The 20,116-nt window shown below is 43.2% G+C and overlaps 1 protein-coding gene across 4 annotated transcripts in view; it reads right to left on the reverse strand.

Moving 5' to 3' along the window:
- Positions 1–17,032, reverse strand: part of LOC125751874 (BTB/POZ domain-containing protein kctd15) — a 28,191-nt gene extending 11,159 nt beyond the window's left edge. The window contains exons 1-3 of one of the 4 annotated variants that reach the window (XM_049031273.1): positions 16,197–17,032; positions 8,146–9,397; positions 2,782–2,926 (exon numbers count right to left, since the gene is read on the reverse strand). In XM_049031273.1, coding sequence (XP_048887230.1) covers positions 2,782–2,926; positions 8,146–8,309 — 309 coding nt within the window. In that variant the 5' untranslated portion in view covers positions 8,310–9,397; positions 16,197–17,032. Of the gene's footprint in view, positions 1–2,781; positions 2,927–8,145; positions 9,398–15,839; positions 16,162–16,196 lie in introns of those variants that run through there. The other 3 variants (XM_049031272.1, XM_049031274.1, XM_049031271.1) reach the window with 3 other exon arrangements.
- Positions 17,033–20,116: the final 3,084 nt, after the last annotated feature.

Below are 20,116 nucleotides of genomic sequence, written 5' to 3' on the forward strand. Positions count from 1 at the left end.
TTTAGCAATGGAATCTCCTGCTGTCGTTAGAAATGATTCCTACTACAGGTAGCTTTATTAACCACCCCAACAACTTCGTTAGCCAAACCCTTCCAGTAGGAGGAATTTGCATAATCCAGACGTGCGCAGCCGAGGACAGCGATTCGCGAGAATCGGCCTGAGCCCAGCCCGCCTGGCGAGCGTCTCCCACACGCCCCGGTGCTGAGAGATGGTCTGCAGGCCGCTAGTGACTCGGGTGTCACGTCCGCAGTGTGTCCACCACATGGGCAGCCGGCTACGCTGAGCAGTCAGATGGGTGGAAAATTGAGGCTGTTACTGTGGGGTCTTTCAGCCCCCGGTGGGCCCTGGGAACAATGAATATTCACCTCCCCACCTGCAGAAGTTTAGCAGCTGCAAATGACCAGCCAGCAACAAACAGAAAGGCCGAACACTATTAACATCATTATTGCTCTTCTGTTTATATGCTATTATTTTATGGCTTCTCTTTTTTATTACTTATTTGTCTATTTATTTATTTAAAAGTTTTTTGTAGCTCATATTTCCTTTTCAGTATTGGGGAAGTTGAGTACATTGTAATCGTGACTCTTAATACTAAACGGGTTGGTTGAAACAAAACCTTGGCCTGGATTCATACTTTCTGGACTTGGACTGTCTGTAATGGATTAGTTTTGTGAGCAAAATTCCCCCACACTGTTCTTTCTGAGTGCAGTCCAGGCAGCCAGGGATCCAGTGCATGTTTGGGTACGTGACAAACAAAATGGTAAATCCTACAACATTAGGGAAAACGGAGAAACCATGTGGACGCTACACTTGTTACACCCTCCCTGGACCGCAGCTAAAGCTGTCCTGACCCCCCCCCCCGGCAAGCCTCACGTGAGGGTGCACGCAATCGCGAGGCTAAGCTAACATGATGGCAGCTAAGATAATGTGAGCAAAGCTAAGCCAAAGCCAAATGCAAGGGAGGCTAAGCTAATGCGAAGAGGGCTGGGCTAACGTGAGGGAAGCTACGATAACGAGCGGCGCTGGCAGCCCGCGAGCACCATGGGCCCTGCAAATACAGGCCCCAGCCGTGAGAAAATGGCACCCCTTGTGGCAAATGAAGACGGCCTCCGTTTACATTAATAGGATATTTGCTGTAACAGCAGGGGAAGGGCAGTGGGTGGGGGGGGGCTGAGGGTGTTACTGTCAGCCCACGAGGCACTCTGATGGATCGCTAGACCCGCATGCATTGCATGAAACAGCCACTGCTGCAGGAGGTGTAGCGTTTCCGCCCATCTCAAAGATGACGAGAGGGCTTGGGTAATTCCCAGGGAAACCCCGCTTGCCTCTTTTAATCCACTCAGCTCCAAGATTACTCCTGTCCTGTTAGCTAGGGAAGAGAAATGGCAAAAGCAGGCAGATATACCAGAAACTCAGGGGTGGTACGTGGCTCTGCGACCTAGGGTGCCATGGCTATCATTACAAGGCTGCAGAGTGATGTCATCGCTGGGCCCTTAAGTGAGGCCCTTAACCCTCAAATGCTCCAGCAATTGGCTGCCCCTGCTTACAGGCCGCAGGACAGGTGAAACTAAACGCAGCCGCTCCCCGCACCTCTCCCAGTCACCCAGTGAAACACCAAACCCAATCCTGCAGCTCCACCGGCCTCCATTTTACTAACGAGCAGCCAGTGTGTGCATGGGAGGCACTGACAGGGAGGTCCAGAGAGACAGAGCCTCTGGAACCTGAAAGACTCGCTCCGTAAAACCCTCCAGCTGAAAGCCTCCCTCTCTCTGCCTTCTCCAGAGCCCAAAGAAGACGTCTCCTTCAGAAGGCCCACGCCACTGCGAGCTACCACTGCAGCTCAGGCCATTTTTGGTGCAGTTACCGTTTGTGAGCCAAGCAAAGTAAAACAAGACAGGTTAAAAGCGACTCATCTGGCCCTTTCATCAACTGGGAAAATGTCAAAAAAACATCCAGTTATACACAAGACAATATACCCCATCTGAGGCACAAAGTTAAAAGGCTGAAAATGTTTAGATATCAAACATGCAGATGCTGAATTAGAATTAAGGGAACGGAATTTCTTCTTGGCTTGTATTTTTGTAAATACCAGCCATCTTGCTGTTTTAATATAGCATCCTCTCCCTCAACACTCCTGAGCCCCTCTAGTGAACAGTGACTGTGCTAATAGTTCACCAGCTCCGATGAACGGGGTGACCTCGTCACTGAGCAGATTCCATAACCGGGCCTCGGTACCAGCACTGGGCTCCCATTTGGCACTCATATAAACAAATGGCTGTTCTACAAGCTCCATAAGTATAAATAAACATTGCGGGGCAGGTTCTGTGCTCTGGTGCCACAGACGTTATGAATCTCAGCTGTATTTGCATTCTTGCCATAAAACCACACTAGATTTAACACAGGACTGGAATAAAAGCAAAGTTGTTCTTGTAAACAAATCCAGTGACAGCCTGCAAACAAAACATACTCACACCACCAGCTAAACTGCTGGTTTAGAACAACACGCCACATCTTTGATAACCTCCAAACCTCCCGTATTTAAGTCTATAGGTGACCAAAGGTTTAATTACAGGTACAACACTATGCTACCTTCATCTCTGACGTTACAGATGGTAACTGTCAGAAAACCATGGCTACAGACACTGAGTCAACCCAAGAATGAGTTCAACTTCACCATTCAATGCTCCGTGTTCCGAAACTTCACCTCAACTGTGACTTGAACGCCAGAGCTAGTGTCCTAAACATACGTTTTTGGCCAGATTAGAGCACCGGCTGTTTTACCTTGAAGTCGTCCGGAAGGAGCAGTCGGCAGGTTCTCAGGAAGCTGAGGATGTAGCGAAATATCTCGCCGTCCCGGTCGATGAAGTAGTGCTGTTTCAGACTGTCCAGCACGATGGGCTCCGTCCCGTTAAACAAGCGGCTTATTCTGTGAAAGCAACCCAAAGAAGGTCTCCTTCAAGTACACCGAATAACCAGCCCACATTTAAGTATAATTAGCATCCTGGCTAACATGACATGCTGCTGGCATATTTCTTACGTTCTAGTACTTGTTTAAACCGTCCTCTTAGCAATTCAAATCAAACCCTTTGGCAGGATGTCATAAATTACCTCGCGATATATTTTGGAGCTGTATCATACTGCTTTCACTTAAGGGGAATGTGCCATTTGTCAACTTAATAAGGCCAAAATAAAGCCAATTAGCAACACAACAGCCTATGAAATTCACCTGCGTGCAGAACACTTTCTCTTGATGAAAATTTTAATTTGATTTTTCAGTATTTTAAGTCAAGTGCCATAACAAGCCAATAGCCGGATCCACCAAGTCACGTTTTCTATGCCAACCCATTTACACAACAGTTTTTAGGAGTACGTCAACCATTTATTAGACTTAAAGGGAAAACAAAACCTGAACATTCATGTTCCCTGGCTATGTTACAGAATGCGGTGTGGATTCTGGTCATGTGATGGTCGTATTCATCACTCCATAGTGAGATCTTCCCCACCATACATGTTACAGGGCTCTGTGTTGTACAGAGGACACGCACATTGAGATTTGCACGTCTGAGCCTCCTGAAGTCATGCGTTGAGAAACGGTATAAATTTCCGTTTCAGATGAGAAATTCGAAGAATTGTTTAAAGAGAAGAAAAGACGAAAAAAAAAGGAGGACTGCAAGCAAACAAGTAGCGCACATCCCAAGGCAAACCTAAATTACCTTAACAAATCACCCAATTAGTTGAGAGGCCTCTGTCTATGTGCAAATAACGGTGTTTCTCAAAATTCAAAAATTTAAAAACCTCTCCCTTTGAGGTTTCTTGGTCATACTGTGAATTTCAAGCGAGGTCTCAACCATGAAGAGTGAGGTAGTTTCAAAGCAAGTCGGGAATAAAGTCGGTGAAAAGCCAAGATCAGGAGAAAGGGAACAAAAAATATCAAAGAATCCAAATATCCCTGTAAGCACAGTCTGGTCAATCACGGAGAAATGGAAAGTGCATTGTGTCCCCCATCCCCCCGCAAACCGAAGGGCCGGGCAGGGAGGGCGGGCGGGGGGGTTATTATGGGTGAAAATGCGAGGTGAGAGAAAAAAAAAAAACTCTGAACAAGCTAAAGTTCAGCGACTGAGATGAAAGAACATCCATCAGCTGTCAACATCCACAGCTCCACCTGCGGTATGACAAGGTGGCAAGGAGGAAGCCGTTATTTAAAAAAGCCGCGCGAAAGCCTGCGGAGAACTTCCAAGGGGACACCTGAGGGAACCTACAGAAAGCATGGTCACGTGACATCGAGCTACAGCGATCTGTCCCAGCTGGCCTACTCAACCACAGCACTTCTACACGTGGGAAGGACGCGCTACAATGTGGTCGGTACGGTTCATTCATAACCGAAGGGTAAAGGATTGTTAGGACCAAGGACAACGATGGGGAACAGCTGGTCTCCACTTCCGCTCTGCTGGAGTTAAAATGGTGCTACACCTTAAGCTTTCAGTGCAGGGGTTCAAAGGCAAAAAGGTGAGAGCTTCAAGCCAAGCCCCACTGAAAATAAAGGGAGGAATGAAGGTAACTCTTCATAAGCAGCTGCTCAAGAAGGCGTGAGAAAAATTCAGAAAGATTTAAGAAAAGTCCGCATCATACAGGGTGCATAAAGCAAAATCTTACAAAATAACTCACTAGAGCAAAACTTTACGTTCACTGGATTAAAAAAAATTTGAACAAACCTCAGTTTCTCTTCTTTTGTATACTTAAAAAGCTACACTTTCCCATTTAGGTTTAGAGTAAAGCATTTTCCTAAAAAAATAAATATGCTGAACATTGGAATTGCACTAGATGAAAATGCAAGGCATGGCATGTTCTGGAAACAGCAGTAATGTGACAGCATCAGTATTAAGGTCTATTGCCAACAGGACATCCACATTGGTAGTTAAAATTTATTTACACCGAATATTAAGATTTTTTTTAAAAATCACTGACAGTCAGTACTGTATGCACATAATAAATCACTATAAAATACCGGCTGATTTAGAAATCCTGGCAAGCACCAAGATTACACATTTTGAGTATCTGTTGGGTTTTTTTTTGGTAATGAAACGTATCCTGCGAGTATGAGAATGCACGTGTCGCGACAGACACACACCTCTACGCGCATTGTTCATGAAAGCGATTAGGCCATCTTTTTGATCCGAACAGAAAAGCCAAAACGAACACAGTACTTAGATGATTTAACACAGTGCGTCTCGGTGATGCAAGACAAATTAACGCAAGTGTGCGTACAGCAGGACAGATGTTTCTTTGGCCGTTTACAAGGCGGCACGCACTGGGGAAGCCTATATGTGTTTAATTAAGTTCCCCCTGAAGTTTGTGCGCTTCCAGAAACGGCTGTGGCTACAAAGGGGATTTGTTGACACGGCTGCGCTGACGCAGCGCCTCATGTAGTTAAGTTCATACCGCGATCGCAGCGGGTGGCACCAGGGCGTCTGCTTGTGGGTACTGCCCCGAATTAAATCTCAGAGACACCCTCAGCCGTGTTTGTCCCATAAACACCAGGAATCCACCCCCAAAAAAAACCTCTCCCGGTGCGAATAAAATCTCTAAACGTGGAATCAGGTTTGCTTGACACGATCTGCCTCTGTGCGACCAAACGACCTGTACCATGTGAGTCGGTGAATAGATCCCAGCCTTTTCATTCTTTTCCAACACTCTCTCTCTCTCTCTCTCTCTCCCTTCCTTTCTGGAAATCGATGCAAAACGCTTTATAAAAAAACCAATACTCATCTCACTGATATGCCCGAGGAGCTCCTTTCTCATATGGTCTTGCAATTCTTCCAGCTAGAATTTCACCATACCGCTCGCGGCATTCTCTGTTTTTCATCTCACTCCCCCCCCCCAACCCCCTCCCCCCCTTTTTTTAAAGCAATTAAAATGCTGCCTGTTTTTCTTCCCTCTCCTTCCCTGACTGCTCCATCTCTTTTTTCCTTCTGCTCTCTCTCTCTCTCTCTCTCTCTCTCTGGTTCAGCCGAGGAAGCCACAGGTTCCCCAGTGCCTGGCATGGCATCCCACACTCCCACCCATGTCCCAGTTCTCCGTCTCTGCCTGTCAAACAGGTGTTTCTATGATTCCGTTTATCTCCCTGGTGTCAGGTTTTCAGGAGACGGAACGTGGGTCGGTACATGCAGCACCAGGCCCTGGACGGGTGCCGGCCATGGGGCAGGGTTTGGGGGGGGGGGGGTAGCGGCAATGGATGAGGCAGGGTTCTGAGACTGGCCAGCACACGTTCTCACACCGGGGCATTAAAATATCGTGCGTGCTAATGGTCACTTTAGCTTAGCACGTTAGCTAGGCAAACACGAGTGTATGCAAACCGGCCAGATCTGTTCCCTTTCCAGGACTTCGATCTTCCCCGTACGTGAACTTCTGCTTTGGGGAACAATGAGCAGGCAGCGCCAAAGAAGAGACCAGTGACCCCACATCAAAGATTCATTACTCCTGTCCCCAGACATGGCCTGTTCCAGGGAAGATGAATGTCCACACATTAGTTACTACACTAAGTTTCCTTTCGCATTCTGCATAATTAAACGAGCAATCTATTAAAAGAAATCACTGAATTAAAGTTCTTTACTCCCAGAACCACTACTTAAACTGAATTTTGACACCATGCCGAGTTTGTGTGCCCATGTTCTAAAGGACTTTGTCACACCCCTTTCTATATTTGGGGGGCGGGGGGGGAGGGGAAATGTGAAATTAATCTGAAGCCAATTTTTTAGGAGTCTGGGGGAAAACATGGCACAAGGAGCTATGTTGCACAAGATAATCATAATGTATACGCGACAGAAACAAGGCTTAATAGAAAAGTTATGCATGTAAATACTGCACAGCAGGGGGGGAATAATTGTGCAGTGCTCATTCTCAACATTCCCGAGTCTCGTTTAAACCTCCAAGCTCTTAACTTCACAGTAAGCAAGACATCAGCCGCTGTTGGGATTTTAATCTGTCTCATTTCGAAGCCCGATCACATGAAGCACGGAACCAGACACTGCCACCTCCTGCCCTCTGTCACTGGGGTTTGTAACTGTACAACTGTCCTCTTCTGAAATGGAAAATGCCCAGATGAAATGGAGCAGACCAATAATCATATGGCAATATTATACCGTACCCGCTTGGTATATGGCCAAGCTGTACCAAATGTCAAAATGTCTAATTGCTAGATGCAACAAAGAGTGAAACACTCTGCAGTATAACCTACGACCCAACACCATCAGAAATGGATGTGGAAAGTGGTGCTTATTTCTGTGGGTGCAAAACAATGGGGCTAACTATGATAATGCACATGTACTACTGTTCCTCTACATGGAACACAGTCAGTGCTTTGTCTCATATCATCCAGCAGTAATAGAAATAATCAGTCCCACAGTATAACTGTTTCTGGATTCACTCGACTACAGGCAAATGAAAAGTTACCATCTTATTAAACTGGTGCCGGTAAACACATTTTAGAAATGGCCAAATATCGAGCCAGCTTTGCTGAAGCAGGTGCTTTAACACCAGACATTAAATGACCGTTTTCAAAGCTGTAATTAAACAGAGAACAAAAACAGCTGACAAAAAAATTATAAAAACACTCTTTATGACCATTATCAGACAAAATGGAGAACAGCGCGTGATGGACTGGTTTTAGCCAGAGAGAGACGCAGTGACCCAGAGCCCCTCCCAGGAAATAAGAGGTATATGTGTACACACACACACACACACACACACACACACAAAGGATACTCAGCATAGACAGAAACACTCCCAACATACCGAGGTTGGACTTGTACCTTGCAACCCCGGAGCTGCAAGATGACAACAAAGTTGCCCAACAAACGCGCTACGCATCTCTACCAGCATGCAAAGAGCATTCTTTTTAATGTCAGCCAAACACACCACTGATCATTCAAGCAATCTAGCACCACGATAAATTCTAATGATTCTATTTATGGATTTTTTTTAAGGAATATTTAACAGGCAAAAGCAACTGATGCTGCAGGACGAAAAAGAACTGCAAAGCGAGCACATGGTTTTCAAAATCATAAAATAACACAACGTTGTCACAATAAAGTCGCTGTTCCATATTTTCACTGAAGATTTAAGGGTTAAGCAGCCATGGAGCCTCACCTGGAGTCGGGGTATTTGGTGAGGGTGGCCAAACTGCTGGTGTACATGTGTCCTCCCACGTCAATGTGAACCGGCGCATTTGCCTTGGTCAGCTGGGCTGGGAGAGGGATTCCCTGCGCAGCCAGAGGTGACACTGGGGATCGGGTCAGAGACAGGCGCGACATGCTTCTTCCTTCCTGCAAAACGAGAGGGGGACAGCCCCCGGGGAGGAGAAGGACACTGCTGTCACTGCGATCAGGGGTATCATCAACCAATATCCACCTGCCTGTCTGCCTATTTAACTCAAGACATTTACCTAAAATGCATAAATAAATAAGGTAAAGGGAACAAGCAAATAGCTTCAAAAGGATTCAATGGGACTCTTTTTGAGGCAAGTGTGGATGCAAACATAAAGCTCCAATATAATACTGCAACATCAACAGCTCACAGTTCAGTGCTTCAGTGATATCACCCAGATTTGATCAAACACCACCTGAAATCACACAAGACTGAATTAAGTATTTTTTCTCCATGGATGTTCTCCTTAGTAAAACAGCCGATCTCTGGGGTGCAACAGATTCGCTTCTCCTGCAATTGGAACCAGCAATATATTGCCAATCAATCTGGCTCCCCAACAACCAATAACAGCATGTTGTGAACCATTTTATGAACATGACAGAAAACCATGTGGCATATTTAATAACAAATGGATGACCTTTGACCTTGTTTAGCTAGAGTGATACAACACTGACACCAAAATATCACGCTTAAATCCCAAGATGTTGTACCCCTAAGCTAACCACTGTACTGTTAAATTGCTTCACTGAAATATATCCCATTGTACAGCAGGGTAAAAGTGTAAAAATTTTAATTAATGTCATAAAAATGCTGAAAGCAAAAACTTGTGCTGAGTAAATAAATAAGAAGTAGTACTTAAGTTTTTTTCCTTCTTACATAATGACTAAATAACATGACAGGGAAATGTGCACCAAAGATTGTTTTATTATTATTATATGTATATATTGTTATTCTAAGCTGCAGAGTCTGGTCTGTTGCTATGAGTATCTTACACTGGACTAGATTTATAAAAAAAAAAAAAAAACGTTCATGTCTATATCATCTTTTGGTGACTATTCTTCCAGGACTTAATCTTCTGTCCGGGTCTTCAGCCTCCCAAAGTCATCTTCTTTGTAGTGATGATCGAGTCCATTCAACTTCCTCTTCTGGTTTCAACGCTTCCAAGCCTGATGGCCTTCTGTGCTGTACTGGCTCCCTTGCCAAACATGGGACAGCTTCAGTCTCATCATGTATTCTTTAACTGAAAGTTCAGGCTTGATTTGATTAAGAATCCACTCCCCCTCCCCATTTTAATTGTGTTCTTAAAAGTCTTTCCTGGCACCCAAGCAAATTCAAAGGCATCGGTATGAACGTCCTGTCCTGCTTCTCCAATGTGCAGCCTTCAAATTCATATAGTCACAGAAATGATCACATTCTACACGAGTCTGATTTGGTGTTCTTAGACACATTAGCATTTCAGTTAGATCATCAATTTACTTCGCAAAACAATTTTAGATATTAAAAACCCCCCATGCCATTGTTTAATCAACAAAACAGTTGTTACGTAAGAAATCCCAAAACAAAAATCCCTCTCCAAGTGTTTACTTACCTTTTTGTCATTAACAGCTTCTGCATTGTTTTGTATAACAAGAAAAAGTTCCCTGTAAACCCACAATGTCCAACTACGTAAACACCACTGATAACCATCAGTACAGCAGCGGAGAGGTAATTTACTGTTGGCTGTGCTACAGTAACCATGTAACATTCACCAAGGGATCCTGCCTTGGCTTCTAGTGTTTAAGTCGGTGGCCCCAGTGCTACAGGTCAGAGAACTATTTTATTGGTTTATAGACATGTCAGGTGTGAGGCATCAATGTTGCTATAAAACAGGAGGAGGAAAATTCAATACTTTGCAACAATCTACCAGTAGGTGGTGCCATGGTTAAGGCCAGTTTCGTAACCTGGAGGTTGCTCGTTCAAATCCCAGCATAAGCCTGTACCTTTAAGTGGTGACGTCTATTACCGGAACTCAGTAAACAATAATTAAAATATATAAAAGATACCAGGATATAAAAATTAAGTTGTGAACAAGGCAAAAAAATATTAATTTACCTTGTAAATTTTTCACTTTTTGCTACATTTGCGCCAATAATTTTGTTATTAGTCTGCACACTTTCCGTTTTATATGGCTCCCGGCAATACATGACATGGCGCTCAACATATATGTTCCATGATTAAAAAACACACCACGCATGTTCCATGCTGACCACGTAACGATAATTCACACTTTTAAAAAATTCATTAACGGTACATCAGTTATGCTGGGAGAATTAAATGAGCCATATCACTACAGCTTGAGAGAGATTTTCAATGAAGGGGCTTCTGATTGGCCAAGCCGTAGTTTTACCCATAAATGCTAAGCAGGAGGCTGTTGGTGCAGCTCCACGTGGTGCTGTGCCCGAGGAAAAATGCCCTGGGGAGACAGTGCTGAAAGACGACAGAATTTTCCAGGGTGTAGCCTGCTGCACACGGAGCCTTCAGGAATACTGTTCATTTAATACACACTCTGGATAGTACATTTTAGATCCCAGAGAAAGAAAGACTTCAAAAGATTCAAAAAAGTCTTGGGCGTATGAAGCTATCCCACCTCTTCATATAGCCGAGGGCCATAGTAACTAATACTGATAATAATGTTGATGGAATATACTAGTTACAGACCTGTACACACACACGCACACACACACACACACACACACACACACACAGGACCTAAAGGTGAAAGGTTACATAAAAATAAAGGAACAGCCAGAGGGGATGAAACAGAAGGATACAGGGGTTGAAAAACAAAGATGGTGTAAGTCATTACGTCTTTAACTATAACGTACAAATGAAATAAAGAAATTAATAGCCCATAAATGAACGGTCCATATTCAGAGCTGGGGTTTATTATTACGTAATTTTTCATAGCTCCACTATACGTCCTCATGAGACCGTAGACAAAATAAACATACGAACTGGAAAAGGGCCATTGCCTCGTCTTTAACACTAGATTTACCGAGTTTTTATTCTCTGCTGAGAGTCCCAAGGTGTTTGTCACCCCTGCTGTGATTTTCGCAGGTCTTCAGCCCCATCCTCCTCCTGCTTTTGTTGTGCAAACACACCCATTACCTGTGAGGCCTGGCGCATTTGCATTTTTTACTCAGAGTAGCTCAAATCCAAGGCAGGCTAAACCTCTGTGTGTGACATGGAAACCTTCACAAAAGTCTGCCATATCTATACCAAATATCCCACACGCTGACTGACCTGCAAATATGAAAGACGCACATTCACAAAATATATGGAAACACAAGTCTGTGTTATTTATAAAACAAATTGAGTGAAAATAGAATGAAAAGTTGCTAATAGAATGAAATGAATAAAATGAAAACATGCTAACACTTCAGTCTCCAATGCATGTTTGTATATAAATGTCATAAGCTGAGTGAAGTCATGGTCCATGGTTTTTGACATGCTCATACACATACAGAATAAAATGTCATTTCATTTTCATTGGCCATCACTGAATTATAACACCAAAAGTGAATTTTGTTTTTGTGTGATCTCTCCAGCTTTGCATGTTTGGCTGTTCATGTAAAAATTGATGTATCCGTGCCTCAGTTCCAGGTTCATCTCTTCGTCATCTTTCTGCCTTTTGTCTCAGTGGTTACTGTCCCACACAGTCTGTCTATCTTTCAAAGTCTGTGTTTGCAGCGTTTGAAAACCCAGTGACCATCATCCCTGTATTTGGCAATGGAGTTCCTTGGCTAGAAGAATCGGAAACAATCTTCTTTTTCCTTTCCACCCTGTAGATGCTTTGTACAGAACGTAGGCATTCACCGCCACCAAGTCCAGCATGTTGTAAAACACAGCTACTGGCCACTTGCTTGTTGCTGCTCGTACTGAATACATGCGCGCCATTCTAAACACTGACGTGGAGAATTCCTCTCCCTGTGCAGTGTCCTTTGCCAATGGAGGAAGTTCACGGCAAACGTTATTCACCATGCCCAGTAAAGTGAAGCAGTCTGTGTGACAGTGACAGTGAGGTGAAGAAATTGTCCATTGTGACATTTCTCCCGTCATCCAGAAATGACTCCATCAGACTCATGACCACGTTCTCTGCCAGCCTTCACCAAGAATTGTGCTGAAAGTTTCACTCCAGGAGAACACATGAACATAGATGTACAGCTGTTCTCGACCAAGGTTCATTGTCCATGCAGTATATTTACATTTACATTTACAGGATTTGGCAGACGCCCTTAGCCAGAGCGACTTACATAAGTGCTTTGAGACTCTGCAATGAATTTCCGATGCTAGCTCAATAAGGACCCCAGCTACGAATACTATCTCTGAGAACGCCATTGAGTAGTGCAGAATTTTTATTTTATTTTATTTTTTTAAAACACACACCAGAAAAAGAGTCGAGTAAGAATATAGAAGTTCTACGTCAGGTATTTCTGAAAAAGAAAAGTTTTGAGTCGTCGCTTGAAGACATTCAAGGATTCAGCTGTTCGGACATCTAGGGGGAGTTCATTCCATCAATTAGGTGCCAGGACAGAGAAGAGCCGAGATGCGTGTCTTCCTTGTGCCTTGAGGGGAGGTGGGACCAGTCGAGCAGTGCTGGAGGATCGGAGAGATCGTGGTGCAGAGCGGGGTGTGATGAGGTCCTTTAGGTAGGATGGTGCCAGAGAATTTTTGGCTTTGTATGCGAGCATCAGTGTTTTGAATCTGATGCGTGCAGCTACAGGAAGCCAGTGGAGGGAGCGCAGCAAAGGAGTGGTGTGGGAGAACTTGGGAAGGATGAAAACAAGACGAGCAGCTGCATTCTGAATCAGTTGGAGGGGACGGATGGCGCTCAGTGGTAAACCCGCTAGAAGCGAGTTGCAGTAGTCAAGGCGTGAGATGACGAGGGACTGGACGAGTATCTGGGTAGCCTGGGTGGAAAGAAATGGACGTATCCTCCTGATGTTAAAGAGGAGAAACCGACAAGAGCGAGAAAGACTGGTGATATGTGAGGAAAATGACAACCGATCATCTATGGTAACTCCAAGGTTTCTAGCAGAAACCGAAGGACGGATCAGGGAGTTGTCAAAGGAGATCGCAAGGTCCTGGAGGGGGGATGAGTCAGCCGGGATGTAAAGCAACTCAGTTTTACTAGTTTTGAGTTTTAGCTGGTGAGTGGTCATCCAAGATGAGATGTCTGCCAAGCATGTAGAGATCTTAGTGGAGACATGAGTGTCTGAGGGAGGGAAGGAGAGGATGAGTTGAGTGTCATCGGCATAGCAGTGGTAGGAGAAGCCATGTGAGGATATAACTTCGCCAAGAGATTTAGTGTAGAGGGAGAATAGGAGAGGGCCAAGAACCGAGCCCTGAGGGACACCGGTGGAAAGACAACGTGGAGTAGATGTGGATCCATTCCATGTCACTTGGTATATCGCATCCAAGCCGGACAAATTTGGGATCAAGTTCTGGATGGCCACGGATTTGGAGACCAAATACGTCTGCAACGTGTCCCCTAACTTGGGAAAGGACCCCAGTCACCAGAAAAGGGAGAGGCTGGCAGAGAACATGGTCATGAGTCTGATGGAGCCATTTCTGGATGACGGGAGAAATGTCACAACGGACAATTTCTTCACCTCACTGGCACTGTCACACAGACTGCTTCAGCGCAAAACAACACTACTGAGCACAGGGAATAAAGTTTGGTATGAACTTCCTCCAATTTCAAAGGACACTGCACAGCAAGAGGAATTCTCCGCGTCAGTGCTTAGAAGTGGCAGTGTCTCCTTGACAATTTATGCACCTAAAAAAACAAGATTGTGTGTGTTCTGAGTTCCTTGGACCAAGATGTGGCGATCTGTGAAGGCAGAAAGAGGAAACCCAACACGATAACAGACTATAACCACATGAAGGTATGTGAATGTGTGTATAATTTTACATCAGTGCTACAATGTTTTCTGATATGTACTATACAGGCCTATATAGAAAGAAGGTAGAAAAAAAGCAAATACACTCATGACTCTCTCTCTCTCTGCTGTTATAGTGTGGTGTAAATGTGTTGGACCAAATGGCGCGCATGTATTCCGTAAGAGCAGCAACATGCAGGTGGCCAGTAGCTGTATTTTACAACATGCTGGACCTGGTGGTGGCAAATTCCTACGTTCTGTACAAGGCATGTACAGGGTGGGAAGGCAAAAGAAGATTATTTTTGAGTCATCTAGCCAAGGAACTCCATTGCCAATTTATGCCACAAAAGGCTATGGGGACAGAGGAAGACTGCTGCTGTGCCAGGACTTGTATGGACAACTCAGTGTCAGGTACAGGAGAACTGCAACAGAAACTGCAGCAGGTTTACCAGTGCAAAGTGTTACAAATTCACTTGCGCCAAATGCAGGGATGATGGTCACTGGGTCTGCAAACACTGCAAAGTTTGAAACACTCAATTTTTTTTATAAATAAAACAGACTTGTGCTTCCATATATTTTGTGAATGTGTGTCTTTCATATTTGCAGGTCAGTCAGCATGTGGGATATTTGGTATAGATATGGCAGACTTTTGTGAAGGTTTCCATGTCACACACAGAGGTTTAGCCTGCCTTGGATTTTAGCTGCTCTGAGTAAAAAAATGCAAATGTGCCAGGCCTCACAGGTAATGGGTGTGTTTGCACAACAAAAGCAGGAGGACAATGGCCCAAGAAACTCTCAGCAGGGATGCTAGTAGGTGTTAGGCCCAGGGAATTTACGCAAATTTGCGTAGATTTGGCAGTTCTAGTGTTAATGAGATCAGCCCCGACATCTGTTCACTGCCGGACTGGATTATCGGTTTCGCATCCACTGCATTTTCTAACTATTCTCTGCTAGTTTAACATCCATCGTGACATCCGGCTTTTAAAATACATATCCAAAAATAAATAAAAACGAATAATAAAAAAATTCACTTGAAATCAGAATCCGGACCTTTTACGATGTTTAAACAATCGGCACTTTAAAAACATTATGATACTTGTACATAGGAAGAGAATAAATGAGAAAGTCGGATTTTAACATATAAACCTCCACACAGGTAACTTTTTAGGTTAAATGTAATTTACTGTCTTACATGTGTCTGAACTGTGTAACAACATATTTCAGCTTTCAATTTAAATAGCAACTGGCGCTGTTGTATATACTTTGTAACATTTATATTAACAGGCAGTCGGCGACGGTAACAGTGCCGATGCAGGTACAATAAAGAGCTGTAACAGTAATACGTGATTTCCATACGTTTGCCCTCCTGAACATTACATTAGTGCCAAGGGCTAAATTCTGCCAATTACACAACATGGCGTCTTTTACACATACCAGAAATCAGAAAATGCTTATTTGGACACGAAAATGGTAAAACTAAAAAGCGCCACATAATAACGTAAATAATATACATCAAAAGGCGACTCGGCGATCCGAAATTTCCGTTTTTATTACATTATTACAACGGACACAGCCTGTTAAATCTCTGGGCAAGAAACATCCCTACTGGCTCGCATAACAATGCACGAAAGAAGCCAGTAAATTAAGTGCCCAGTTAATCAATTGAAATATGTGTTTTAAAAATCGCATTGCCGGCTATAATGCGGAGAGTGTTACCGGAGCCCGGCGGACCGCTTCCAACATTTTACCAAGTCCGAGGAAACCCGAGCCAGATCCAGCCAGTTTATCCCCGTCGCCGAGCTGCGATTTCCCTTCCCGTTCCCCCAAGTTTAGCCAAACTAAGTGCAATTTACCGCTCCCACATTCCGCCAGTCTCCTGCTCAGAATGCACATCTTTTTAAAGAGAAAATAATCGCAAAGTGGCTTTTAAAGCCCTGAAACTGTGAGCGAGGCGTTGGGTTTTTTTAAAAAAAGGGTCGCTGTGGCTTTAAAGACATATACCTAGTCCGCCTTAACTAGTTCAGAGCGGGCACTTCGCACAAAAGCGCCGCAGAAAGCGCCTTTGCGTCTTACCTTGTACATAGGAGAAAGCTCTCCGTCCCCGTTTTATTTCGGTATACTTCAGATCGGAAGAAGGTCTTGCTCTGGCTGCGGGATCCTTTTTGCCGTCTTGTCCTTCTTTTTCCTAAAATGAAACTGCCGGCTCTGTTATGAGAAGAAGAAAGCCAATAATCCGTCTCTAAATAACAGAGGGGAGCTAAAAAAGAGTTCTTGCTCCGGGCTTTCCAAATGCCTCTGGGGCAAGGATTAGGCTACAATTAGCTCAACCCTACTCGCGCCCTAGCTAATTTCGAGATGAAAACGCCGCGTTTCTCCTCTTTTTTTTACCCTGAAATTGCGATTATCTGAGCGCCAGCCTGAATCATTAGCGGCTCTTTTTTCCGCAAAAAATCAGTCCCCGGTAACGGTTTTTTAAGTTGCGGTTCGCTGCGGGATAACGGTTCAGTGCTGTTGAGTATCACAAACAGTGTCACGTCGCTCAACAGACTTGGAGATGGGGGGAGAGAGAAAAAAAATCAGATTTTAATCATTGTCATTTCGTCTGATGTAATATTTCCCCAGGCATTTTCAACGAGGCATAAATTTTCGCTCCCCAAACAACTAACGCGAGGCACGCTTCTCCTGTCAATTGCACTTTCAACGACGATCGAGGAAAGCGCAGTATAACTTGTTGATAAAAGTAATCTATATAAGAAATGCTGATGTTGAATACGTAGATCCCTATAAGCAGTTTTTGTCATGCGGCTGGTTTTCCTGTCCTTTTCCCCTTGCTAATATCTAGCGCTGTAACGCCAAATTTCCTGTAGGCCATTAAAACCAAATGACGTCTATCGACATGCATGCTGCTATTGCAGAAAAGCGCCCTCACAACTCGCCCGGAGCGAAAAGCGCCATTTCAATTATAGCACACGGCTAGATGGAGATGTCTGGCGTGAAGATTTCCCATGCAAGCAGGCTGGGAAAGAAGCAGGCTGCAAGCTAAGCAACTAGATCTTTAACCCCTCAAAAATATTCATTTTGCAAAAAAAATGAAATAAACGGCTGATTTATATTTATATGCACAAAACCGGAATATTTTAAGCATATAAAATTCTTGTCAGAAAAATGAACTGTACTATGTGGAAGCAGGGTATATAACCTGTGAAGAAGGTGTCATCACGCACCCCTCCCCATAAAGGTGCTCACATAGGTTACCTGATTATTTATTTATTTATTTGTTTGTTTATTCGCGTGTAAATAGATTTGAATAATGCACGCTGCATTGTGCCCCTTCTCATTACAGTATTCCCAAATCCAGTCGATGCTCCGCGTATTTTCTTGATGTTTGGCGCCAACCAGCGTGTGAAAAGATTAATGGTCACAGGAGAAACCACAAGATCAAGGCAAGACCAAAGGCAACGTTAATTAATGTTAAGAGAGCCTTGACATGGTTCCAAGTCCATGTAAATTCATGCTGTATTGTGCATAGACGAACTTATTTATTTTTGCAAATGCATACCGGGAGAAGGATATAGAATTATAAGCCATCCACCCAAAAAAGATATAATGTGATTAATACAGCATATACTATATACTACAGCTTTTTAGAGAAACTGGCCGGATACAAGAAGACTAGTGTCAGGCGAACATGGTACGACGTGAGAACGTTCCCCGATCCCCTTCTCCTTACAACAGAAACAGGGACTTTATTCCCTCGGGCTGAAATTTGTTGTCATCGGGAGCACAAACCAGAGGAAGACTTGTATTTTTCCCCTCATTAAAGTACCAACCCCCGAGTTAGTTCAATTACACGAAGAATGCAGAAGATGTTGTAAATTTAAAGATTTAAATAGCTTACAAAGTTGCCTCGGGCCCCATCAGTTAATTTCCTTAATTTATGGATTTTAGCGGAGTGTCTGAAGTGAGAAGGAGACGAAGAAGTAGGTCAGCCCGAGGATTTGTATGCGCCGACAAATACGGGGTATTCTGACCATTTTGTTCCTCAAGGAGGTTTGATGAGCGGTGTAAAGTTCACAACACGTTTGTGAAAGGTACCTCAAGGTGTCCTTCAGCAGACGCACTAGTGATCTACGGGATTTTAAACAAAAGAATTGAACGCAATTACATATCTAAAGTATTTCCAATAGATTTTAGTTAGGAGTGATATTTGGACATAATGTCATATTAGTAATCTCTCTCCCCCATTGCTAAGTCAAGTGCTCCTATATAAAAAAATGTAGGTCCGTGTTTTTCAACAAGGTTATTTTTTTTGTTATGGTACATTGATCGTAAACCGATATGTCTTGCAGTTCTTAATTATACACATTTACTTAAATTCACCCCATGGCAACGTTAATTTCTGTTTAAATATTTTACTTCTGGGAAGATTTCATTTTTGAACTAATGGTGTATATCAATATATATTAAATATAGATATCTGGTTTTAGTTAATTCCTATATGTAACAAGCGATGAATAATCAAATCTTAGGTTCACCTTAACAGATTAGTCGGCCACAAGTTTGGAAGGCTTGGATGCATGAACACAAGGCGGTCTAATTATTTTAAATAGATATTTAAATATGTACAGTTATGTGTGTGTGTTGAAATACTCGACTTTCAAAGAACTCCAGTGAAAAAACGCATACACACGTAGGCCTATATTTATACGTAGAATATGTGACGTGTTACGGGACGAAAAACAGAGAAGGATCGTTCACTGGAATACAGAATCAATCAGCACTTGCCAGGCATCTCAGAGAGACATGTATGTAAATGAAGGGCATGCATTAATGCATGACCCCATAAGAATAATAACTTTGCCTCAAGGTTCAAAAGCAGGTGTCATTAGCAGCGGTGCTAAAAGCATTACAAAGTACTACAGCACAGCGCTCTGCAGTCCCAGCCGTTTCTGCACAGGCGAGTATTATTTTAATACCTTAAATTAGATCCTCCCAAAACCACCTTTAGCCTGAATGTGACAACAAAGTTAATAAGTTTGCAGAAATAAGTACATTTTTTGAGTTCAGTAACCATACGTAGGTTTATGTAAGCTTTTCTCTCCGGTTGAGTCAATACAGGGTAATGCACAGAAATGACATAATTTAGCCGTTTATAAAAGCCTGCATCAAGCAGCTCGTCGATATTTGATTGATTAAATAATATTTTGTACTCTGGATCATAAGGTCACTAATATTTTGAGTGCATTTCATTAAGTCAACCGTAGGTGTTAAAAAGTAAGGATATAGTTCACTTGTATGTAACGTAGTTACACTTCATTTCCTTCACTTAAGTCTAACTATATGAGCTTACATTGATCAGTGTTTCTGTTTATGGCTATTTATTCAGCGATCGGCATAAATTTTTCATGTAGGCTTGCCTACATATATGCAATTACATTTGATAAAAAAGAATTCATACATTTTTCAGTCAATGACACATTATTATTTATATTTATATATTATATTAATTACAAGGCTCCACATGAAATTCCATATTTACATGGTTTATTCGAAATGGTAGGCCTATCCTGTAAAACTCTTCAGCTGTATTTCAGTATGTGGGCTGCGCGCAGGACAGCTGTCGTAGCATCACAGGCGTCTAATGTGATCTGTAATGATCGCAGACTGATGTTCAGAAGCTTATGTCATGTTTTAGTCGTAATAATTTTATCCTGCTATTTTCCGAAGATCAGAATACTGCGATACGTGTCTGCTCGCTGCCAGGCCTTCATCTACGTTTTCTCATAATAGTTCACAAAAGGAGCATCTGTGAACTTTGAAAAATGTCACATTTCCTGCCACATAAAGAAGAGCTGTGTGTGTGATTTGTTTACGTAGAGTGCTGTATTTCTCTTGTTCTGCTCACTTAAAATTCTTCATTCCTTTAGGAAATAGACAAATCTGTCACTCGTGATAACGCCCCCTGCTGGCTGGCTGGCAGTGAACGGGCAATA

The sequence above is a fragment of the Brienomyrus brachyistius genome, chromosome 11 (genome assembly GCF_023856365.1).
Source record: "Brienomyrus brachyistius isolate T26 chromosome 11, BBRACH_0.4, whole genome shotgun sequence".
Taxonomy (NCBI): domain Eukaryota; kingdom Metazoa; phylum Chordata; class Actinopteri; order Osteoglossiformes; family Mormyridae; genus Brienomyrus; species Brienomyrus brachyistius.